The 22,853-nt window shown below is 39.5% G+C and overlaps 7 protein-coding genes across 7 annotated transcripts; 3 read left to right on the top strand and 4 right to left on the bottom strand.

Moving 5' to 3' along the window:
• The first annotated feature begins 104 nt into the window (after window positions 1-104).
• Window positions 105-2,445, top strand: BDF20DRAFT_862996 (3-hydroxy-3-methylglutaryl-coenzyme A reductase). The gene is made up of 2 exons (XM_053080641.1): window positions 105-1,067; window positions 1,171-2,445. Exons 1-2 carry the CDS (start codon window positions 404-406, stop codon window positions 2,331-2,333), a joined length of 1,827 nt encoding a protein of 608 aa, XP_052936970.1. The 5' UTR covers window positions 105-403; the 3' UTR covers window positions 2,334-2,445.
• A 100-nt stretch (window positions 2,446-2,545) lies between these two features.
• BDF20DRAFT_862997 (uncharacterized protein) lies at window positions 2,546-4,261 on the bottom strand. The gene is made up of 3 exons (XM_053080642.1): window positions 3,874-4,261; window positions 3,580-3,803; window positions 2,546-3,510 (listed from the first exon to the last, which is right to left on the bottom strand). The coding sequence occupies exons 1-3, from the start codon at window positions 4,124-4,126 to the stop codon at window positions 2,779-2,781; spliced, it is 1,209 nt and encodes a 402-aa protein (XP_052936971.1). The 5' UTR covers window positions 4,127-4,261; the 3' UTR covers window positions 2,546-2,778.
• An 824-nt stretch (window positions 4,262-5,085) lies between these two features.
• Window positions 5,086-6,530, top strand: BDF20DRAFT_818079 (uncharacterized protein; the record flags this gene model as incomplete). The annotated part of the gene is made up of 7 exons (XM_053077320.1): window positions 5,086-5,139; window positions 5,327-5,396; window positions 5,739-5,812; window positions 5,882-5,986; window positions 6,070-6,215; window positions 6,283-6,325; window positions 6,411-6,530. The coding sequence occupies 7 exons, from the start codon at window positions 5,086-5,088 to the stop codon at window positions 6,528-6,530; spliced, it is 612 nt and encodes a 203-aa protein (XP_052936972.1).
• Window positions 6,531-6,564: 34 nt separating this feature from the next.
• Window positions 6,565-8,595, bottom strand: BDF20DRAFT_426394 (uncharacterized protein). Its single transcript, XM_053075424.1, has 3 exons — window positions 8,559-8,595; window positions 8,375-8,480; window positions 6,565-8,179 (listed from the first exon to the last, which is right to left on the bottom strand). Exon 3 carries the CDS (start codon window positions 8,141-8,143, stop codon window positions 6,647-6,649), a length of 1,497 nt encoding a protein of 498 aa, XP_052936973.1. The 5' UTR covers window positions 8,144-8,179; window positions 8,375-8,480; window positions 8,559-8,595; the 3' UTR covers window positions 6,565-6,646.
• Window positions 8,596-8,849: 254 nt separating this feature from the next.
• BDF20DRAFT_426240 (uncharacterized protein) lies at window positions 8,850-10,546 on the bottom strand. Its single transcript, XM_053075423.1, has 4 exons — window positions 10,321-10,546; window positions 10,124-10,165; window positions 9,966-10,039; window positions 8,850-9,887 (listed from the first exon to the last, which is right to left on the bottom strand). Exons 1-4 carry the CDS (start codon window positions 10,343-10,345, stop codon window positions 9,021-9,023), a joined length of 1,008 nt encoding a protein of 335 aa, XP_052936974.1. The 5' UTR covers window positions 10,346-10,546; the 3' UTR covers window positions 8,850-9,020.
• A 7,768-nt stretch (window positions 10,547-18,314) lies between these two features.
• Window positions 18,315-19,443, bottom strand: BDF20DRAFT_834438 (uncharacterized protein; the record flags this gene model as incomplete). Its single annotated transcript, XM_053078738.1, has 4 exons — window positions 18,315-18,609; window positions 18,820-19,075; window positions 19,379-19,387; window positions 19,410-19,443. 4 exons carry the CDS (start codon window positions 19,441-19,443, stop codon window positions 18,315-18,317), a joined length of 594 nt encoding a protein of 197 aa, XP_052936975.1.
• A 417-nt stretch (window positions 19,444-19,860) lies between these two features.
• On the top strand, window positions 19,861-22,634 carry BDF20DRAFT_834439 (uncharacterized protein; the record flags this gene model as incomplete). Its single annotated transcript, XM_053078739.1, has 4 exons — window positions 19,861-19,878; window positions 20,001-21,021; window positions 21,101-21,534; window positions 21,612-22,634. 4 exons carry the CDS (start codon window positions 19,861-19,863, stop codon window positions 22,632-22,634), a joined length of 2,496 nt encoding a protein of 831 aa, XP_052936976.1.
• Between the last annotated feature and the right edge of the window lie 219 nt (window positions 22,635-22,853).

The following is a 22,853-nucleotide window of genomic DNA, read 5'->3' on the forward strand; positions in this document are numbered from 1 at the left end:
TTGGCTTCGGATGGTTCCACTGACAATTAAGTATGAAAAAATTTGATAAAAGCTTTCAGTTACCGCACCAATCATGGATTACTGTTTCGTCAAGATGATTGGCTTTTTTTTTGAGGAATGCATTTTCTTTCAGAGTTCTTTTTTCGCTCCACTTTTGCTTCATTTTTATACTCTTTTTTTTCTATAGAAGAAAAAATTAACTATCAATAGAAAGAGTCAAGTCCTCTTTTCCATTATCAAGCTTATCCTTTTTTACACAACAGAACCCAGTTCTTTAAGAAGAAACAGTAAGGTTACTGGTAGTGTAGTATTTTCCCCTCTCTTCCGTTATTCCATGCTGTAATACCTTTTTTACGATTCTCAACAATCTCGAAAGAACAGCCCCTAATCCAACATTTCAATCATGAAACCGTTTGAAAGTTTATTTGATATCTACGCCGTTTATATCCAGCATCCTGTCATTTCAAAGTGGCTAGCAGTTGCTCTTTGCGTGTCGTTATTTTTGAATACTTACCTTTTCAACGCTGCCAAGCAGCAGCAAAAAGTGTATGCCAAGGACGTACCTGCAGGGAAAGGTACAAATAAGACGACAAGTAAAACGGACAATCACGGTAAAAAGGAACCACTACAAAAACCCTTTGAAGATACTCGGCAAGTGCTAGCTGCTAGACCAACAGCTGCACCCAACGTGTCTTCTTCATCACCCACTGCCGCCAAAAAAAGTCATCGTCAACAACAACAACAACAACAACAACAAGTTTCTCACTCAGACATTGTTCGTCCTATGGACGAGGTTTTAAGCTTATTGGGTACACCTGAAGTGTTAACAGACGAAGAAATCATTTCTGTTGTGCAAAACGGTAAATTGGCTCCTTATGCTCTTGAAAAGGTTCTTGGCGATTTTGAACGCGCCGTTCAAATCCGTAGAGCGCTTATTTCGCGTGATTCTGTAACAAAGACGTTGGAAGGTAGTTTTTTGCCTTTCAAGAATTACCATTATGATAAAGTAATGGGTGCTTGTTGTGAAAATGTCATTGGTTATATGCCCATTCCCGTGGGTATTGCAGGTAAAAGGATGGTCTCATTGGAAAAAAAAAGACACGATTGCAAAAAAAATATAGGGTGATTAAAATTGTTTTTTTTTTTCTCTGCCTATTCATTGTCGTGTAGGTCCTTTAAATATTGATGGTGTTATGATCCCTATTCCTATGGCAACGACAGAAGGCTGTTTAGTTGCTTCTGCAGCTAGAGGTTGTAAGGCCATCAATGCTGGCGGCGGTGCAGTGACTATTGTCACGGCTGATGGTATGACACGTGGACCTTGTGTTGAATTTCCCAATATCAAACGTGCTGCTGATTGTAAAAGATGGATCGAAAATGAAGGAGCTGAGGTTATTACCGAAGCATTTAATTCTACTTCTCGTTTTGCTCGTGTCCGAAAATTGAAAATTGCATTGGCTGGTCGTCTCATGTACATCCGTTTCTCTACAACAACTGGCGATGCAATGGGTATGAACATGATTTCTAAAGGTTGCGAAAAGGCAATGAGTAAGATTGCTGAGGTCTACCCTGATATGCAAATTGTGTCACTTTCTGGTAATTATTGTACGGATAAAAAGCCTGCTGCTATCAATTGGATTGAAGGCAGAGGTAAATCAGTGGTTTCTGAAGCAACGATTCCTGGCGCTATTGTAGAAAAGGTACTCAAGACCAGCGTCAGCGCGCTTGTGGAATTGAATATCTCTAAGAATTTGGTCGGTTCAGCCATGGCTGGTTCGGTGGGTGGCTTCAACGCGCATGCTGCCAACATTTTAACCGCTATTTATCTCGCTACGGGTCAAGACCCTGCTCAAAATGTGGAAAGTTCAAACTGTATTACCTTGATGAAAGCAGTGAATGGTGGAAAGGACCTCAATATTTCTTGTACAATGCCCTCGATCGAAGTAGGTACCATTGGTGGTGGTACTATTTTACCTCCTCAGCAAGCTATGCTTAATATGTTGGGTGTACGTGGTCCTCATCCTACAGAACCTGGTGCTAATGCCCGTCGTCTTGCGCGTATTATCTGTGCCTCTGTTATGGCTGGTGAACTATCTCTCTGTGCTGCTTTAGCTGCTGGTCATTTAGTGAAGGCACATATGGCTCATAACCGTAATACCGCTGCTACTTCTGCTCCTAAGGATACCACGGCTACCACGGCTACTTCCACCATTACTTCTTCCCATCAACATCCCGCAAGATCTACTAATGCGCCCGTCATTGAAGCATCTACCCCACCTGCTACTCCAATTGAAAAGGAAGAACCTATTCCTGGAAGCTGCATCAAATCGTAGATTTGTTCCATTTTTGTTCCTATTTTGTATCCCCCACCCTTCACTTATCCTTTTTATTTTTTGACTTGACAGTTTTGGTTTATTCTCTGTTTCTTTTTTTTTTTTTTTTTTTTTTTTTTTTCTGGCTTCCTCCGCTTTCCTTACTTGTGTTCATAGAATATTATACTAGTTTCTCTTTATTCACTCAAAATTAGCTATGTATTTAGATAATCTTTCTTAATTTCTTTTTTTTTTTTTTTCTTTTGTTTATAAGATTTTGCATTCCATTATTACAGCACATTTTTGAACTAATACATACACATACATGAGAATAGGAGTATCAATGTCATACAATTAAATAGAAAGAACAATACGTGCCATATTGGGGTTACATGATCTATAAGTTATTATAACTTTATTAAATGACAAAAAGTAGAGAGGAGATATTACAAAAAAACAAACGAGACTACCAAGTAGCTTGGTTTTCATGGCTATTACGCTGGTTTAGTAACCAATCCAGGTCCTCATTTGTATTAGTACCAGTTAATGAGCCACTAGGCTCGCTGGATTCAGTTGGTGTTGTGGTAGTACTAGCATCACTAGTAGGAATATCATTGGCAGAAGGAGTATTGTTAGAGTTTTGGTCTTGGCTACCTGGCTGCTGCTGCTGTTGTTGTTGTTGTTGTTGTTGTTGAAGTTGAATGATTTTCTTGGAAATCAAATCAAAAAAGGCCTGCCATTGGTCCAAAGTCGTTAATCCTGATGCAATTGCATTTAATTCATTAATTTGAATTGCTACTTCAGGATATTGTGATGCTAATCGAGAGGAAAAAGCGTTCCACTCAGTCTGGACTTGATCGACAGTAAGAGAGCCATTCTGGTTGGATTCTTGGAGTTTTTGGATCTCAGAGGCAATAGCCCCATTCACGTTGTTCGCTGATGCAGAAACAGTATCATTGGTGTCATCGCTAGTAGTAGCATGGCTCGTCTCTGGCGAAGATACTGCTGAAGAGGACGCAGGAAGATTGTCCAAGTCGGCAAGGACGCTGTTCATATCCGTATTCATATGAGAGGGCGCTGCTTCTGTACTGTCATTATCTGTTGTATTGCTGGAGCTGACAAAGTTGTTATCTTGTGTGTAATCACCATCGATAATACGAAGACAACCGTAACCAGATCTGCCTGTATTGCAGTCGCTCTACATAAGTCGTGGGTTTGGGATCAGAAAAAAAAGAAACGAGTTTAGGGATAGAGCGAATGAATTTACCTCTTCCTGGCAGCAACGAATACAGAATCTGTCAATATCAGGTTCAATCATGCTGACAAAATACTTGTAATCTTTACATTGGGCGCCTACAGGCTTTCCCTTGGCATGATTATCATATTGTCCACCGCCATCGTTGGCTCGAAGTTGATATTTATCTCTATCAAAGAAGCCTGTGATCTGTACATAAGAATTGGACTTTAAATAGTGAGCCGTTGTGATAAACCCTGAAGAGAAAGAAGAAACTGTCAGTAAAACAAAAAGGGTGAATAGTCTTTCGATATTGGATCATCCAACCTTCAGGGAATTCTTTTGCATTGGGCACAAGGTCTTGCTTTGTACAGAATGGAATCCCGTTATTCTCATTCACAGCGACTTCCAATCCTGGCTGAGGAGGAAGGAATAAACAAAAATCATTTTGACTTTGTATAGTTGTAAGAGGTGTGGATGATGATGCTGTGTCATCCACTGGTGCTGCATTTCCAAGCATAGCAGCCGCAGCTACGATCGTTAGACCGGAAATTACAGAAGAATGCTTTAAAAAGTACATGTTGAATTTCTGTTAGACACAAGAATATGTGTCTTGAGGAAGGACAAGAGAAAGATTGGGCTTTTTATAGCTTTATTTTTATTTCCTTTGTTGCAACTCCTCTACCTCTTTCTTAAAAGGTGCTTGAGCTAATTATAAGCCATGTTACACTCAATTAACGGAAAGCTAACAACGAATCAGACGGAATCGAGCATAGACTCTTGGCGGGAGACTAGGCGACGATGTTCATGCTTGGGTGTCAATTATTACATCTAGAACAAGAGTAAACAACTGTACCAACGAATCACCTAGTGTTTCTTCAAAGGCATGTTGATATAATTACGCCCCATCTCTGTTTTATCTTTTGTCATCATCCATCATAGCCGCTCTTTAAAGCACCTCGAGCAACTGGAAGAAAAAAAAAAAAAAAAAAAAAAAAAAAAAAAAAAAAAAAAAAGAGTATAACCTATGCAACTTGGCTGACATTAGATAGTTGCTGGCGAGAGATATTGAGGTTGGATCTTTCAGAATGATACAATGCATCATTCCAGTAAAGAAAATCTCTTGTCTTCTCAGCTTGAATTGTCAATAGGTAAAATCCATCATCGAATCAAACAATAAAAAATAGCAATTTTGGCTGATATTCCAAAGAAGGAAACTCATCTAACTAGAACACTTTTTTTTTTCTTTTTCTTTATGAAGAATGGCCGCCATTTTTCTTTTTTTTTTTTTTTTTTCTTTTCTTGTCATTGTTCAAAAGTTGCATGACAAAAGTTGTAGATAGGGCCATTTGGGGCATTGGCCCTGCTTTTATTATCATTGCGATCGTATTACTAGAAATGTGCGTTTTAGGCTATTATCTAGTTGTCTTCCCTTATCATCATTCATGGACTGATGCCTCGTTCCTCGTCAAATTATACACTCTGTTTACACTCCTGTTTACGGCATTTGTGATCTATTCAATGCATTTCCACTATTATATGGCCATAGTGACACCACCCGGTGATATGAGGGATTACAGTCGATTAAGCCATGTTTCCAGCACCAGCGATGACATGAAACATGATGGAACAGTAAAGTTTGTTGGTTTCTTTTTAACATTACGTTTATTGGCACAGTTTCGAGTCAACAGATCTGTTGCCGATGGAATGATGACAACACACACTCATGCACACTCACGTATACAAACACTATCTCTGTTTTTCATATTTGCATCTTCAGGAAACGTCAGCGCGGACAATGCTACTGGAAATGGAAGAACAGTCGCAATTTCCTCAAACCTGTAAAAAATGTAAAGACTCTTTTTTTCTTACCATCGTTTGACTTGCAGTAATGGGGAATGGTTCCTTAAGAATGGGATTATTTGACAAAAAAACTAGGTCAACTACCAAAGCCTGAAAGAGCCCATCATTGCAGTGTATGCAATACTTGTATATTGAAGTTTGATCATCACTGTAAGTCCGACCACTTACGCTCATTTGTTTTATCATGAGAAGAGAAAATAAGACGATGAAACGTGAACGCAGCTTGATTGACTAACTTGGTTTGTGTGTTGGGTTCCTAGGTCCTTGGATCCACAACTGTGTAGGGCATTTTAACCATCGCTACTTTGTTTTGTTCATGACGCATTTAGTTTTCGCAGCAGCTTATTATGTGGGCTTCTGTTGGAGACCTTTTATGTTGAGTCTAGATTTTAATCAGCTTGAGGTAAAAAAAAGACAAGGGCTGCTCTTTTTGTGTTTTGACGATGGAAAGCTAAATTGCTGCGTGCTCTAGCAGTGGCCGTTCTATTTTCCTAGACCGTTATTCGCCTTCACAGTGATACTTGCCATTTGTATGGGCTTGGCGATTGGTGCTTTGTGTATTTGGCATTATTATTTGGTAAAAGGGCCTTTCGGATCGATCCAACGGTTGTTTCCCGCACTTGAAAAAAAAACTAATGCGACCATGCTGTTTTGATGTAGATCTTTACGGCACAAACGACCGTAGAATTCTATAACAATTATTACGATAGGAGTGTATGCAAAAGTCAAGGCGAAATATTTGTCAACATGTATAATTTCGGCCCATTACAAAATTTGAAGCGATTCTTTAATATCAGTGAACAATAGTAAGTTTACTTTCTTCATAGAAGGAGTGAGACGGTTTTACTCATGTCTCATGTTTTGCTGGATTAGCCCATGGTATACCGTATTCCTTCCTATTCCAGTTCCTCCAAAAGTAAGTTGACATCTATTGTACACAGTTTTGTCATAGAAAAGGGAACTTATGCCATCATGCTGGGGAATTTTTTGGATGGATTCAGGGCACAGGTCGTATTTTTGAAAAATGTCAAGAATTTTACATGCTACCTGAAGCTCGACAAAGAGCTCACTTGATAGCACAACAAGAAAGTCAAGAAATTGAAGACATGAAAGACATGTAAAGGGGGGTCTTGAAAGGATACCTTATGAACTATTTATTATAATACATAGAGCGACGGTTTTGTTCTATTCAGTTGTATATAGAATGACGAGTTAGGAGTAGCACTGCTACTGATGACTATCCTTTATATGCATTTTTACGGTGGTTGGTTGTTTTGAAGAAAACGGTGAATACCCATTTCATCTTTAGAATCTTTGTCATTCGACTTTTTGCCGTCTTTTTTTTCGTGGAGGTTGTGTTTTTTTGCTTTTGCTGTTGTGGTGGTTGTGGTTGAGGTTGTGGTTGGGGTTGCTGTTCCTTTCTTTTTTCGTGTAAAGGAGGAGGATGAGGATGTTTCCGTTTACTACGACCAGCCGTAGTACGTCCGAAGAAGTGACGACTGCTGGTATGACTACTAGGATGACGGTTGCTTTTATCTGTACCTATTTTACTGCTCTTTTCTTCTTCTTCTTCTTCTGATGACGAAATACATGGACTACTACGAATATCACTGTTCGTCGTCGTGGTAGTAGCACCACCACCATCGGACTGTACGAGCACTTGACTATAGCCTTTTTTATACGCTAAAACAGCCAATGGCATATTATCGTCGAGCACGTTGACTGAATTCCTTCGTTTCCGGGTTTTTGATTTCGTGTGGGGGGTGGTTTGAACGACAGCAGCATCAGGAGCAGTAGCACGCGTTGTTGTAGTAGTAGTAGTAGTAGTAGTAGTAGTAGGTATAGGTGTCTTACGGGGAGTAGCTGGTACGGAGGAGGTGAAGAGAGGAAAAGGAGAAGAAGTGGCTAAAGTAGAGGCTGATAATATGGATGTACTCGCTCGTCTACCACTACTGGTGGTAGCAAGGAGAGGCGGTGAAGGTAGAGCAGGAGGACTGTGGGACCTTTTCATACTGCTGGTCGAGGGTGGTATGGCTGTCATACTACGTCGTTTGGGATGGATGTTGTTGCGATAAGAAGAGCTGCTGTTGTTGTTTTGTGGTGATGGCGTGGGTCGAAGTCGATGGTTCATCGTCGTCGGCGTTGTGGTGGTTGACATCCTCGCGCTTGGGCTCGTGGTTGTTGTTGTTGTTGTTGTCGATGCAGATAGAGGTGTAGAAATTAAACTTCTTGGCCTTATCTTTTTAAACGGAGGATGCAGGTTTGGGTCGTGTTGGAGATAACTCGTACTTTTGCGAAACTGGTGGTTGTATTGTTGTTGTTGGTTCTCTTCAGTGGCGTCATTGCTTTTACTGGTCGTCGTCGTGGTAGCCGTACTCGTACTATGACTAGCGCTACTACTCTGACGATCATTGTGGCTGTGGCGATGGCGTGGTGCTTGCTGCTGTTGATCTTTTCTTTTCTCCATAAAGGTAGGCGTCATGGAAGCAGCACGTGCGATTGGACGCTGTACGCTACCTGCGGCGGCAGCATTGTTCTGAACGACAGACACGGGTTTTTCTGAAGGAGAGTAGGTGTAGCTTTGTGGTCTTTTCAGCTTGGCATGATGGTCTCTGGAAGAGGTTGGGTGTTGGCGTTGGCGTTGACGTGGATGTGGATGTGGATGTGGATGTGGGGGTGGGGGTGGGTGTTGATACATAAGAAGAAGGTTGTTTTTATGATAGGCTTCCGTCATCCTCCTCTCTCCTCTTTTGGACAAGACAAGGGCAGACTATGTACAGAAGGGTATGATAAGATGAACCGAAACGTTTCGGACGAAAGAAGGGTATAAAGGGGGGGGGGGGTATTCAAACGAGGTCAAGATGAAAGAAAAAAAAAAGTAAGCAAAAAGAGAAAGGGTTCTTATTTATTCCAATGAGGGATTGCTATAAATCCCTCATTGTCCGTTCGTACATATAAACATTACATAGTTGGCTATTCCGTAAATTTCATGCAGTTAAAATAGGCGCAAATCGCAGCAAAGAATTCTATACACGTCAAAAAAGAAAGGAGATTGGCAAAAGGGAAGTTATCTGTTGATTTTTTTTAGCGGGTCATTTGATCACACATCCTTCTTTTTTTCTTTTGTTTGTTCTTCTTTTTGGGCTTACCACAGCCATTCCTTTGTTTTTTTGGCTGTACACATATACAACATACAGGCAGAGAGCGTGGCTCGCGCAATAACAAAATGAAAAAGTCAAGGGGAGAAGGAAAGGGGAGCATGTCCACCATGGGCCTTTGTTGAAAAAAAAAAAAAAAATGTTCTTTTGTATTTTTAGAATAAAAAGGATTATGTACAATTGGAAATAACTTTTGGGAAAAATAAAATGTATTATTTAGGAAGAAGAAAAAGAAATGATGGAAGCTATCATGTTGTAAATCTTTTTGGACTGATTGTTCAATAAAACAAAGGGATAAAAATAAATGCTAAAAATAAAAGTAAATGAACATTAAAAAAAAAGGGGGGGGGGTGTAGGTGTGGGTGTGTTGTATACGTTGTAGGGCGAGGGAGGAGGGGGTGTAGGGTAGATATTATACATCATCTCTGTAATGTAGGCGTGGGTGTTGCTGGTTTAAATCATTCGATTATCCATTCTGCGCAAGACTTCTTGTAACTCATACTCTGGAATGACAGGACCATTACCAGAGCATTTCGCCTTCTTTTTCAGTTCTTCACAAAGCTTGTCGAGATCAAATTCATCAAAATTCGGATGCTGTGATAGTCGTTCCCAAATTTGAGAACAGGGTATCATCTTGACTGCTGACGATGTTGGAAGAAGGCTCGGATCCACTGGACGATGCTGTTTGAATCGATAAGCGTCTCGTTCTACAAAATTGTCATTGTCTTCCTCGTCCGCGCCGTTGTTGTCTTCCTTATCACCCATCATTAATTCATCGTCGGTAAACATGGTTTGACCTTTTGAGTTTCTTTGTTGTTGTCGTTGTTGCAGCCGTAAAGGTAAGGATTGAGCACTCTCTACCGGAGTACTGACAGAAGACGAAGAATCAGATAGTAATTGATCCAAAGCCGATGTGGTGGTGGTGGTGGTAGCAGAGGACGAGCGAGGCACGGGTGGAGATGGACGACGGTTAGTGAACTGATGCTGATGAGGAGGGGTCGTGGGGGTATGAACCGTCGTTGTTGTGGAAGCGTTAGGAGGAGCGGGGTGTGAGACGTCAAGACCAGCTTCACGTAGTTTATTGATAGACATATTGAATGCCATAGCTGCACCTTTCAAGGTGTAGATTTCAATTTCCATCTTTTTCACTAGGTCTTTGAGCCGTTCGTTTTCATCATTGACACGTTTCAGTTCTTCACCGTGCTTCTTTTCCATCTCTTTGATCTTTAACTGCAACTCTTTCACGTATCTTTCTTTTCGTTCTCTGAATGCTCGTTGTGCTGCTCGATTTTGCTCTTTACGTCTTTGTTTCTGGTCACCCTAAAAATCGACAAATATGTTTAGAAAAAATAAAAAAAAAGAAACAGTCGAGACGTTGATGTGTCATTATCCCTCTACCTGAGACAGTGTGGTGGGTTCTTGTGTGGGGTAAGATTCAGTTCTTCTATGATTGGAAGATCCACTGCCACTATCTAAAACAACAAAAGTAGGTCTTAGATGGAAAAGACCTCTCTTTGGTGGGCGAGGAGAGTTTTTTTTTTTTTCTGGTATTTTACCTGGACTATCAGCTTCACTTGGATCATGATTACTATGATAATCTTCCATTTCTTTTTTTTTTTTTTTTACAACAAAAGAAGAATGGGAAGAATGAATTAGGCGCTAGCAGGCAGAGGGTCACTCTCTCAATGATGACTTACGGAAAAATCGATTGGTTGTCTGTGCTGCATTAATATCGAATTCGCCAAAGTTCTGGTTCCATTTTTTCCTATTAAAGTCATTGTTCCATGGCTGTTGAGGATGAGGCTGTGATTGTGGCTGTGGAGCAGACGAAGGAGGCGGTATATTTTGAGGATGAGGCGGTAGATGCTGTGAAGTTGCAGCCGTAGGTTGTGTTAGTAACAAATTAGGTGCGGTGTCCATCAAATCCGTGGGTGCGAAAGGTTGCCAATAAGCGTTGTTAGCTGCCATCAATGCTGTTGGTGGTTGAGTTGATACGTAAATTTTGGCAAATTGAGACGGTTTAAAAAGGAGAAAAGAAAAGGGCTTTTCGAAAGTATTGAGATAAGAAAAAAAGCAATATTAAGAAAAAGGGAGAAAATAGAGGGAAGGGGGGGGAAAGGGTTTTTCTATCTTTTTCTGGTCTTTTTTTATAGGTTTTTTTTTTTTTTTTTCTGTCGCTGTTAAAATGGGAGAGGGAAACCTGTCTTTTTTACTGCTGTTCTTTTCCTCTGGCTAATGCTGTAGCAAAAAATTAAATGAAAAAGGAGTTTCAAAAAGGTTAAATTTGGGGAAGAAAACACAGCGAATGAACAGTTCCCGTTCTCTTTCAGATCGAGATCTACCTGCACATGTTTCTGATAGCTCACTTCATCCATCATAATACCTCACGTCCTGAGCGACTTACGGAAAAAAGAAACGATGTATTACCATTCTATAGATATTCATTGCCATTCATACCATGATGAAGTGAATTCTGTAGAAACTACATGTTTTCAAGGTAAAAGACAACAGCAAAAAAAAAAATGCTGTTCTCATCAGTTCATTCAACGATGACTCTTTCTTTTTTTACAGTTGACGCATAAACGGATCTTGAAAATTGACTTTTGAGAGAAACAGAAATTTGTGCCTTATTCTCATAACCGAAATGATACGGTACATCTATTTCTGAAAGAATGAAAAAACATGTTTATCTGATGATGTGCACTATTGTCTCTTCTTTACTGTGTGCAGAGACACTATTTTTTGTCATATCATTCGTTGAAAAAAAGGGCATTGTAACTTTTGTATTTTCAATGAAAATTTGGTTAAAAAAAAAAAAGGGTATATAATCTTTCTACCGCGCGCCTGTGATTTTTTTTTTTTTTTGTTTCTCTTTGAAAAACTCGGCTGATCCCGTTTTTCCATTCAAGCTATTTTATGCTAAAGACAGAAAATAAATTGCATAAAAAAACAAAAAGGATTTTAGTTTATGAGCATTGTCTCAGAATGTGCCTCGTCCCATTTTACGTAGGCATCATTCAATTAGGTTCTTTAGTTAAAGCAAAAAGACTCGGGAGCCGTGGATGCTCGGTGAGGGGGGGCAAGCGGCGAGAATGTGAGTGATTTGTGCCATTGAGTAGCACTTTGAACATGGCTATCTGACGGACGAAAGAAGGTGTGTTTATAGCCATGTTCAATGCCATTTTAGGAAACAAGCAGCAATATCACGCAATAAGAGGGATCCAAGGAGCATTGCCCAATGCCTCTGTGTGAACGGTAAAGGTGGTCTAGATTAAGGCATAACCCATTGTTCGTTACTGTCAGATAAAAAGAACCCGCGAACACGGTCTTATTACCCGCGATCACGGACTCGTTTACCTACACAAAACAAGCAGCAAAAATGTGTTAGGCTTAGTCTATCGGTGTAAGAGATGTTTAAGGACATTTCTGCGTTGTTCCTTTTGCCATTGTGTCTTTTTTTAAGGCAAGGGAAACAAAAAGGCGATTTGTCATTTTCTGGTTTGAGTTGCAGAAAAGGGGGGGAGGGAATTTTTGACAGAAAAAGATAAGAAAAAGGGTACACATTTATATACTTTTTTTGTTATCTTTGCTATGTTTCCTAAAGTTCTATCATTCATCTTATCATCTCTAAATATTTGTTTGGATCCTTAATACTATGTTACACATCAAAAGTTGTTTGGTAAACGTGTATAAATCATCAATAATCACTTACCAAAGATAACAAGACACTAGAGCGCGGAGAGGTGTAGAGCGCGGATAAATGAAGAATACGGCTTCATTCCGCCGCTTTTTTTCGTTTCGAAACAATTATTTGAAAAAAAAAAAAAGACGTGATCGACACATTGCTCAGAGCGTGAGTAAAACCATATGAGACTTGACCACTCATAGTTTGCAAAATGTCAAAAAAGGCAAAAAAAAAGGTCGCTTTTCATCTTTTGAAAAGACATTGTTTTTTTTTGGTACCTTTTTTTTTTATCTTTTGAGAAAAATTAAACGACATGATAAAAAGAGTAAAACGGAAATACAAGAAAATTTAGGACAACAAAAGAGGCAAAAAGCATCAGCAACTTTCTATTCTTTCATTTCGTCCATTCGATGCTTAAGAGCCTTAAGTCATCTATATCTAGAAAGAGTGCTTTTTTGTAATGCTTTTTTTTTTTTTTTTCTTGTTCTTCCCTCAGAAGGCACCAAAAAAATGTCTCGTTTTTTTTTTTTTCTTGAGAAATATCAAACAGATTGTGTCATTTGATGTGAGCGGTCCCATTGGTCTTTCCCTTATTAAAAGCAGCCCCTCTTCAACAGAGACATGCGCCTGAGAATCATCATGAAATACTCGTCTGGCAGACAAAAAAATTCCTGAATGCGAAACCTACTCTTTAAGTGATTCCGTGGATCTAACGTATTGCCTCTTTATCAGTTTTTTTTTTTTTTTTTTCTGAAAGGGTGCAATAGGAATGATTTATTAGCGTGTTTTGAGTTTAGACGAACGAATGGAAAATCAATGTGTTGAGCTTATAGCATCCTTATTTTTTCTAAAGGCGAATGCTGTTAGATGTATCAAAAAGAAAATGCCCTTCCGTCTGTGTCCGACATCTTGAATGGACTTGGGAAAAAATGACTTGCTAATCAAATAAGAGAGGTTTTACTGGCGTCTGCAAGGACGGCAAGGGCATCGCCGCCAATACCATGTTGATGATTTCGTGAGGCTCTATCCACCGCGGCCACGATGGTTCCATCTAAATGCTTATTTGTTAAACCGATGACTGCAGCGTATGCATAGCTGGTGAATGTGAGTATAGTGAAATAGACCGCTAGCATTGCTTTCATCTTCTTTAGTTTGAGGTGTGAAGAAAGTTAAAAATGTTAAAGCGTCTTGATACGAAAGAGCAAGCTCCGAGTTTAAATAGATGGCCCCATTTCCCTTCCTTTAATATCATGGCCGCATTTCAGGAGAATGGTATCGTCTCACAGCAAGTCGACTGATATACAGACTTTACTCCTGTGTCTTTATACCGTTTCCATGAAATGTAATCTGTTGATGTTACCGGAAACAAAAAAGGATGCACCCCCCCCCCTTTTTTTTTTCCTGCTCTTTATCAAGCGTTGAGTAAGCTCCATCCGACTCGTATGTCAACCGTTTTTCTTTTACAAGAAATAGGGAGCATCTTGGTCGTTAATACCATGAACGACATGACGACGATAAGGGGAACGTCTCTATAAAAAAAGAAAAAGGAGATGCCTCATTTTGGATGGGAACACACACACACACACACACACACACACAAAGATTGGAGCATAATATGAAATCATTTATTATAAATTGGAGAAAATGGGCCCCCTCAACTATTCTTTTTCATAATGTATAAAGGAAATTGTGCAAACTCAATTAAATAAAAATCATGTCCCCCCATCCTAAGGAAAAAAACCATATAGTTCATCTCGCTTAGGAGGAGTCAGAGCTTAATGCAACATCCACCATCTGTGAAAGCCGTCAAGCAAACAATATGCGGCAACGTTAGCTGAACCATTACAAAGAACGAACTGTTCTTTCCCACCAGAAGTGCATATATGTTATCATCAAATATATCAGCAACGGTGGGTGTAGCGCAGATGAAGGTGGTTAATAAGGCAGCAAAGAAAGTAAAATGTAATCTTTGTCACGGTAGTTGTCATCTTTACGTTTTGCAGTGGATGATCGGAAGTAAAGAATACCCCAGTTGCGATCATAAACACGAAATATTCATTAAGTAGGTTCATGAACGCAATATGGCGCAAATAAAACTATTTTGCTGCAAAAATGCATTCTTACATCTACTCAAATGCGAATACATACAGTTTTTACTTGTACGTCTTCTCTGCTTTTGTATTTGTTCATTTTATTTATTTTTTTTTTCTAATAATGTTGCATTAGTAGTTCGCGGGCATAGTATTTTCTCGTTGCAGCTTTGCCTGTCTTTGGTTACTTTGGGGTGCCTCAAAATCAGAACGGATCTCTGCATCAGAATAACTTTCTGTGGCACCTGCTTTTCTTCTATAGTTGTGTATACCTTTGGAACTTATTATGCAAATTTCAAGGTCAAGAAAGTCATGCAGAAACAACGCGAGGTATCAGGGAGAGTATAGAGCATTCAGCTTGTTGTAATACTTGATTATATATCGTAGCCCGGATACACCGTTCATCTCGAGAAACAGTAGCATCTTGAATTGTGAGGGTCTCGTTTAAGCATACAATAGCACAAATGTTTGGTGAAGAGCATTGAGCATTTTGAGAAGAAATAAGATTGAAAGTAGTTGCATTGTTGTTCTGTAAGAAGGTGATCTTGAAGATGGAAGGCTGAAACTTCCTGTAAACTATAAAATATCTGAACAGATGGGGATTTGAGATATGATGAAAACATTCTTTGAGTGTTTTTATTAGCATCCTCAAAAATACTACGGACATTTAAGGATACGACGCGCACTGGTTTTTTAATCATTAGCCTTACGGGCGGTTAAGGTAGTGGCTTTGGTGGTAGTAAAGTCTTGACGGCTGGAAGAGGTGTGTTTCAAACGATCAGAAGAACGTTTAACAGATCTAGTGACAGGCGATTCACTAGACAGAGAGGCAGTGAATGAGCGACGTAAAATGGTTGTAGGTTTACTCGTAGAGGTATTGTCGACAACCATTGATGATTTAATCTCTGTAGGGGCATATTTAGATGAAGCAGTACCATCCACACCTCGTTCAAAGGAGCAGCGGGGGGGTAGGCCCGCCAGTGGGAGTCTCCATCATCTTAAGATCGTTGTTCCAATCTGCTGCTGGTCGTGTGTTGAAGGATATGGAGTTAGAATTAATATTCTCGTTCATATCAGCCATCGTTTTGATTTGAATCAGAAGTGGGTAGATCTCCATATACTTGAAGACCATCCGCGAAAGTCGTCTCTCTAACTGTGTGGTGTATTTAATAATCACCTAGACCAAATATACACAATAATTTACCTAAACTACATTACGTGTATTCTCCTATCCTCCTAATATTACTCATAAGGTCTCATACATGCAATCTCTCTAAACAAATCATTTATCTCAAAAAGTATGAAAGGGACCTAAATGTCAACTCGAAATAAAGAGTCCATATCTTTTTATAGTCTCACTACTTAACTTAACCCACTATAATTCATAAATCGAGTAAGATTTACAAACTGGTGATGAAAGAAGTTCATCTTGAACTTTACGACTGCGCTTGTGTGACCTGTGCCACCATAACGAATGCGGATTATATTCTGCAGCGCAGGGCAGTCTTTCTTTACATGACCAGCTGCACAACAGTAATAGCAAATAGGTTGAGCACCCTTATAGCTGTCCGGGCAGTTATATCCTAAGTTTCGAGGTAGAGCATCCTCTGAAAATCTTGTTTTTGTGGTTCAGTATCTTTCACACGGCGGTCCAACATTTTCTAAGAACAAAAAAAAAAAAAACAAGAAAACCATGGTTCAAACGCTGTTTGATCTAGAGAACAACAGGGCCATGGTTACCCATCGATTCTGCGAGTTTCTCGATAAGCACGGCACGCTCGTCGCTGACAGGTAAGGTCAAGGTGGCCCGACAATAGTCATTGGCATCTGCCTTGTCTTTATACAGTACACCTGTATATTGGAACACTCTCAGAGGTGAATTCAGATTCAAGCGCCTGCTTCGTATGCGCGTCATCCTTAAAGTTGGTGTAAAATATCAAATCTTCACGACTTAGTTGACCGCGAAGAGAAAGTGGGTTGAAATAATTACCCATGACAGGGCCAATCTTTCCAACTACACATCTAAAGGCCTCTGACTGGTAGCTGAAGTAACGGCTCAGGACAGAGAAAATAGGAACTATGGCATACACTCGTTGGTACCGGAGGTATTTGGTCACTTTGCCTGCTTCAAATAAGGCTGCCATGTATGATTCTTTGTTGGCCCTGAATATCGTATCTTTTACGATGTTGTATTTGCTTAATTAAAATTGATAACTGTTGTAAGTCGATGACTATGAACTTAAGTGTCTTTATTGTTCTTCAGATGAAGTAGGAGGATTATTTACTCTGTGAAGTTTAATGGGAATTATATTATTTGAGGACGCGTATGCTAGTCACTAATTTCAGGTTCAGATGCTTATTGTGTGATTATTATACTTAGGTCTTTATCTTGTTCTATGTGTACATAACCTATATTAGATGCAATATAGATAGACCGTGGTAGAATGTATTCTCTACCTGGTTGTACGTACTCGAGTATTGTAGTTATTATCTCACCAAACACGTCATACGAGAAAAATTTTTGGTTTTCAGACTGTTCATCACAATGGTTGACCAACTAGTCCCGTTTTTGCTCATGGCTTCACTCGTCATTGCAGGATGGAGTGTTGAGATCGATGAGGATGGATTGTCAAAGGTAGTTAGAATGCTGCAATCGATGGGACACTTCAAAAAAGTGATGAGTTGACGAAAGAAACTCTCCCCAAGAAGAGGAAGAGAAAGGTACAGACGAGCACGTGACAATAAAGATCGTATTATTCAATTGCAAAACAAAGTCGGTGATATGAGTGTAGAGGTAGCAAAACAGAAGAAGGAGATCCAGGAATACAAAGGAAAAGAAAAGAATAGTCTAGAACAAATCAGTGCTTTGGAAACACATATCCTCAGCATTCAAAGATCAGAAACAGACCAAAGGCAAGTGTATTTATCGATAAAGAACCTATTTGATGAAAAGTGCCGTAGGTATTCCCCTCTTTTTTTTTTCCTTTTTCCTTGCTGTTTGTCTCAAATCTCATCCTCTCCCGCTTCTTTAAGTGATCTGTGTATCTAACATTTTGCCTCTTTATCTTTTTTTTAAGGTGCAATAGGGATGCTTTATTAGCGTATTTTGATTTTGAACAAACGAACGGAGAAACAATGCGTTGAGCTTATAGCATCTTTGGTTTTTTGGGCGAATACTACTAGATTTATCAAAAAGAAAATGCCTTCCGTCTGTGTCCGACATCTTGAATGAACTTGAAAAAATGACTTGCTACTTAAGAGGGAGATGCACGAGGGAGCTTACGGCTGCACTAAAACCAGCATTATAATCTGTCACGACTTCGCCCTGCACTTGAATGGCGTAACTCTCTTCATCCTGAGTTTTTGGAGCGATAACTGCAGCGTATGTATAGCCGATGAATGTAAGAACGGTGAGATAGATCGCTAGAATTGCTTTCATTTTTTCAGGTGTGGAGTAGACGTTATTTCCGAAAGTTGTGAATGCAAAAGCATTTTGAAATGAAAGAGCAAACTGCGTGTTTAAATAGATGGTTCTATTCTCCTTCCCTTAATATCATGGCTGCGTTTCAGCGGAATGGGTTTTGTCTCGTAAAAGTCGACTGTTATGCATTTTACCCCCGTGCCTTTACACCATTTTATAATCTATTGGTGTTACCGAAAACAAGAAGGATGCACTCCTTTTTTTCTGCTCCTTAGAAAGTGTTAAGTAAGGTCCATCCGACTCGTACTTTTAACCCTTTTCAACCGTTTTTTTTTTAAACGAAAGTGGGAATGTTTCGGTGGAAGACGTGTTGACAATAGAGAAACGTCTCTATTAAGTGAAAAACAAAGATTGAAACATACTATGAAATATAAATTGGAGAGGATAAATTCTCAACTATTCTTTTTTCATAATATATAACGCAAAATGTACAAACTCATTTATACAAGAATCGGTTCTCTGGTCTCTCATAACTATATAGCTCATAACTCTTAGAAGGGGCCAATGCTTAATGCAACATCAGCTGAACCATCACGTAGATCGAACTGTTCTTTCCCAACGAATATTAGGAGTGCATACATGTTATCTTCAAATACATCAACAACGGCGGGGACAGCGCATGCAAAGGAGGTTAATAAAGCAGCAAAGAAAGTGATTACGGTAGTTGTCATCTTTGTGTTTTTCAGTGGATAATCAAAAGTAAAGAATGCTCCAGTTGCGATCATAAACACGAAATATTTATTAGGTAGGTTCATGAACGCAATATGGCGCAAATAACCTATTTTGCTATGTTTATCTTATGCAGAAATGCATCCATAATTTTAAACAAAGTCTTCTAATAATGTTGCATTAGTAGTTCGCGGGCATAGTATTTTCTCGTTGCAGCTTTGCCTGTCTTTGTTTACTTTGGGGTGCCTCAAAATCAGAACGGATTCTGCATCAAAATAACTTTATGTGGCATCTGCTTTTCTTCTATGGTTGTGTATTCAGACTTACTATCCGATTTCCAAGGTTAAGAAGGTCATGCAGATACGACGCGGAGCATCAGGGAGGTGTATAAATGAGAACGCTAAAGTTCCAGCAGGGATGATGATATTCCGCAGACGCTCTGAACATAACATTACGTCCAGTTCCCGAACGAACATATGGATATTCTCAATGTCAAAACATAAAAGGCGGATACTTGGTGATCGATGCAAGTCAACTGAATGCAGGATTTCCTTCTCTTCTCCCTTAACTCCGTTGCATTGCGCTATGTGCTACCATTAGCATTTGTTTTGGCTTGTATTAGACAACCTGTCCACCTTACTCTCTACTCTGGGCTTGAACACTGGCCTCAAAACTAGTTACTGAACCCCAAATCGAAAATCAACTTTGGTGTGCGGAGAAATGAGGTGACCGGCAAGGATACTCTCGTCCCCTGGATGAAAGGAGCTGCCATGGAGATCGCTTATGAAACATCGCGTGGGGGGGAGGGTGAATGAGGCATTCTATGTCCTTTTTTCAACATTGTTTGAGCATAGAAAGCTCGCTTTTAACCTTCTTTTCTTCTTACCTTCTTTCTCTGTTTTTAAAAGAAAACATACCTATAATGTACTTTTCCTTCATCATTCTTTTCATATTTTCAGATTGGTCATAAAAGAGAATACGCTATTTGCTCAAGCTAGTCTATGTTGAGTGATGCTCATCCTTTTTTTGTTCTGTTTATACATCAGAAAACTTTTACTTTTTGATGCAAGTCTTTTCACTTTAGCACTTGCCAAAGGCTGCAAAGCTTGAATCTCTAAAGGACGAGAATTTCTAAAAATTCAAAAACCGCGCAGTGAGCGAAATTAACAAAAAAAAAAAAATACCAGTAAATTAGCAAGTTTTTGTGTGATAATAAGGCTGATTCGATTTGTTGTACACTCTATCCTCTTTTTGCTCTTTTTGCTTCTCTTTCCTTTCCTTTCTCATACTCTCCCTATATATCAACTTTTAACTATTAGACATCCCATATTCTCATCAATTGACTATATATACCTATAACGAAAGCCCATGGATCCGTTGCCAATAGTAGGTTTTTTCTTTAATTTTTTTTTTTTTTTTTTTTTTTTTTTGTTATAGCAACGATAGCAAGTATTGAAAAAACGAGTATTGTTAACATGTAAATATTCTGTTTCATAAACTGGGCGGAGAAGCTAGTAACAGAACAACAACATGCTCGTCCAGCCATTCCTTTAGCTGTTTTAAAGATACAATTGAAAAAGTTGGTTCAGAAACAATCAAAGCAACATTCGACGGACGACGAAGGAGTGATATTCACAAGAGACCTTATACCACTTATCCATCAATACGAACAAGAAGAGCATGTCACTTTATTAACAGAAATTCAAAAGGAGGCTATTTTACCTTTTACAAAATTAAATCCTGACTTGGAAATGACGCCAAATGATATCATCCATCTACTAAGAATCCTCTGCCCAACGCCATCTATAGCAACAACAGCAGCGAACCCACCGCCTATGCCTATACCATCTATTTCTGAACCTACAGCATCGAGAACTTATAACGATGCCTATCCATTCAACAACACAATGAAAGCCCCTCTGTCCTTGGGAAATAGCAGGAATCACCCTAACGAGAAGGGTAAGATGGCCTTTCAAAAGACAGCAACAGCAACAAGGAGAGCATCCTGGAAACGCAGACCCTCTGCAGCTACTTCCTTGAGTGACTTTGATAGACAACAATTCACAAGCTATTTTAGCATGGAAAAAGACAATCGTCTACACTTGAACGGGAAAATCATGGATAAAAGCAAGCATTCCATAGCGATCAAAGAGGAAGAAGAGGAAGGAACAGACGATGCTCGTCTGTCTGCATCCACGGCAGACGCCTATCCTCAGCAGCATGATATTGCAAAGTATTATAGAAGATCTGTTCAGCTTACCGAGCAGTTAAAATCCTCGGAAAGGAATCTACTCGCTTCCATCGCACGTGACAATGAAGATCGTATTGTTCAACTGCAAAACAAAGTCGATGATATGAGTGTAGAGGTAGCAAAACAAAAGAAGGAGATCCAGGAATATAAAGGAAAAGAAAAGAATAGTCTAGAACAAATCAGTGCTTTGGAAACACATATCCTAAGCATTCAGAGATCAGAAACGGACCAAAGGCAAGTGTATTTATCGATAAAGAACCTATTTGATGAAAAGTGCCGTAGGTATTCCCCTCTTTTTTAAACCTTTTTCCTTGCTGTTTGTCTCAAATCTCATCCTCTCCCGCTTCTATATTCTAGAGGAAACACAGAAACTACAGGATCTACTCAAACAAAAAGAGATGGCATTACAGAAAACGGAAGACTTACTGAATACTATTCAAGACGAAGTCAAAGCATTGAGTGAAGAGAGAAATCGGTTGAAAGAGTTTCAAAATAGCCTTGAACAAGAATTAGAAATATCTGCTGAGGCGCATCAACAATTAGCGGAACAGAAATCAGAAAACGAAAAACTAAAGGAAATTATTGATAGTCTGAAAATGGATCTGGATGAAGTTTTACACCATCAGCAGCGAGACGAAGTACAGTTTGGCTGTGAAAGTAGTAGTAGTAGTAGTAGTAGTAATAGTAGTAGTAGCAACAGATTAACCCTTCAAAAGAAGGGTTCTACCTTATCATTGAAGGATGAATTTGATCGGGTGCTGAAGGTAGACAATAGGAAGATACAGGAGGAGGTAGGCACCCATATATCATTATACAGTAGCAAGAAAAAGAAATGCTGATCTGCCTACTCTTTCTTTACTACTTTCAGGATGAAATTTCTTTGCTATCCATTCAGGACGAAAAAGACTACTATAAGCACAGAGCAGACGAAGCAAAGCAAGATTTAGAGCGAGTAAAAGTAGAACTGGATTCTTTGAGAAAAGCGCTCCAATCTCAAAATCAGCTCCTTGTCAACGAATTAGCAGGCCTCAGAAAGACAATGACGGCAGCACCAGAGGAAAACAGACGTGACAGAACCCTCACCGTTGTCACTAGTCATATTATTCCACCGCTATCACCCTCTTCTTCAACCAAAACCGCAACAGTCATGGCCATCAGGAATAGTTTAGATCGCAGTGATGGGTTAAAGAATCCTTCTTCCTCCACCTCTGCCACGGTTAGCTTGGTAGAGGACTTTTTCGAAAAACATAACGATATTCTTCATCATCCTCCATCGCATCTAACAGCACCCATCTCCACTGTTACCACTGTTCCACCGCTGGGAGAAAGAAAAGAAAGCAAAGATGTATGGTCTTATTCGACTGCACGCGCACAACAGCAGCAGGAGACGACCCTTTTTAAGGGACAGTACCACAAACGAAGAAGAACCGTTCTTGATTTACACAAGACAATGGCTACTGAGACTGCTAGTAGCAGTACTAGGAATCATAGTTATCCTAGCAATAAGCTTCCCGATGATACAGCTATTATCTTTTCGCCAATGGAAACTACGCTACCTATAGCCATTTCTTCAAACAACAACCATTCTAATAGAAGACAGCATCATCGTATAGGTAGTTTGACAAGCAGAGTCATGACACAGCAGGAAAATCGCGTAGTGACACAAACTGTGACATTTGCTCTTTATACAGTCCTCGTCTATTTCTTTGGAATCATCACATCCACATTTTTATTGGATGGTAGTAACCCTCAACAGCAACAGATTTTAGAACAAGCGATTGCTACTGCTTCTGGTAGTCACCCAGGACCCATCAAAAGCAAAGTGTTGGAAATGATACTTTATTGGTTGGAGAAATTGTTAATTGAACCTGAAGGTTTACCTGTAGCTTAAAAGGACCCTCTCTATATATATATATATACCCTATGGGAAGTATGAAAATAAATCATTCTTACTACTATTTATTATTGTCAAAGCTTGCTACCTGACACAGCATAGAGTATCTGTCTTCATTATAGCTCGCTGTTAACCCCGCACTTCCTTTAAGCTGAAGGATGGAAGGCCCGTGGGAACAATCATTTGCTATTGACAAATCATAAATTTGAAAGGTGG

Source organism: Mycotypha africana (genome assembly GCF_025528875.1).
Source record: "Mycotypha africana strain NRRL 2978 chromosome Unknown BDF20scaffold_4, whole genome shotgun sequence".
NCBI lineage: Eukaryota > Fungi > Mucoromycota > Mucoromycetes > Mucorales > Mycotyphaceae > Mycotypha > Mycotypha africana.

What these genes read in the sequence shown, in the direction of transcription:
- BDF20DRAFT_862996 (XM_053080641.1), top strand. Translation starts at nt 404, where the DNA reads ATGAAACCGTTTGAAAGTTTATTTGATATCTACGCCGTTTATATCCAG. An exon ending in CATTCCCGTGGGTATTGCAG is followed by an intron (nt 1,068 to 1,170) that starts GTAAAAGGATGG and finishes ATTGTCGTGTAG; the next exon opens with GTCCTTTAAATATTGATGGT.
- BDF20DRAFT_862997 (XM_053080642.1), bottom strand. Translation starts at nt 4,126, where the DNA reads ATGTACTTTTTAAAGCATTCTTCTGTAATTTCCGGTCTAACGATCGTA. An exon ending in TGCAAAAGAATTCCCTGAAG is followed by an intron (nt 3,804 to 3,873) that starts GTTGGATGATCC and finishes CTTTCTCTTCAG; the next exon opens with GGTTTATCACAACGGCTCAC. An exon ending in TTCGTTGCTGCCAGGAAGAG is followed by an intron (nt 3,511 to 3,579) that starts GTAAATTCATTC and finishes CGACTTATGTAG; the next exon opens with AGCGACTGCAATACAGGCAG.
- BDF20DRAFT_426394 (XM_053075424.1), bottom strand. Translation starts at nt 8,143, where the DNA reads ATGACGGAAGCCTATCATAAAAACAACCTTCTTCTTATGTATCAACAC.
- BDF20DRAFT_426240 (XM_053075423.1), bottom strand. Translation starts at nt 10,345, where the DNA reads ATGACTTTAATAGGAAAAAATGGAA. An exon ending in TTTAATAGGAAAAAATGGAA is followed by an intron (nt 10,166 to 10,320) that starts CCAGAACTTTGG and finishes AAGAAATGGAAG; the next exon opens with ATTATCATAGTAATCATGAT. An exon ending in AAGTGAAGCTGATAGTCCAG is followed by an intron (nt 10,040 to 10,123) that starts GTAAAATACCAG and finishes TTGTTGTTTTAG; the next exon opens with ATAGTGGCAGTGGATCTTCC.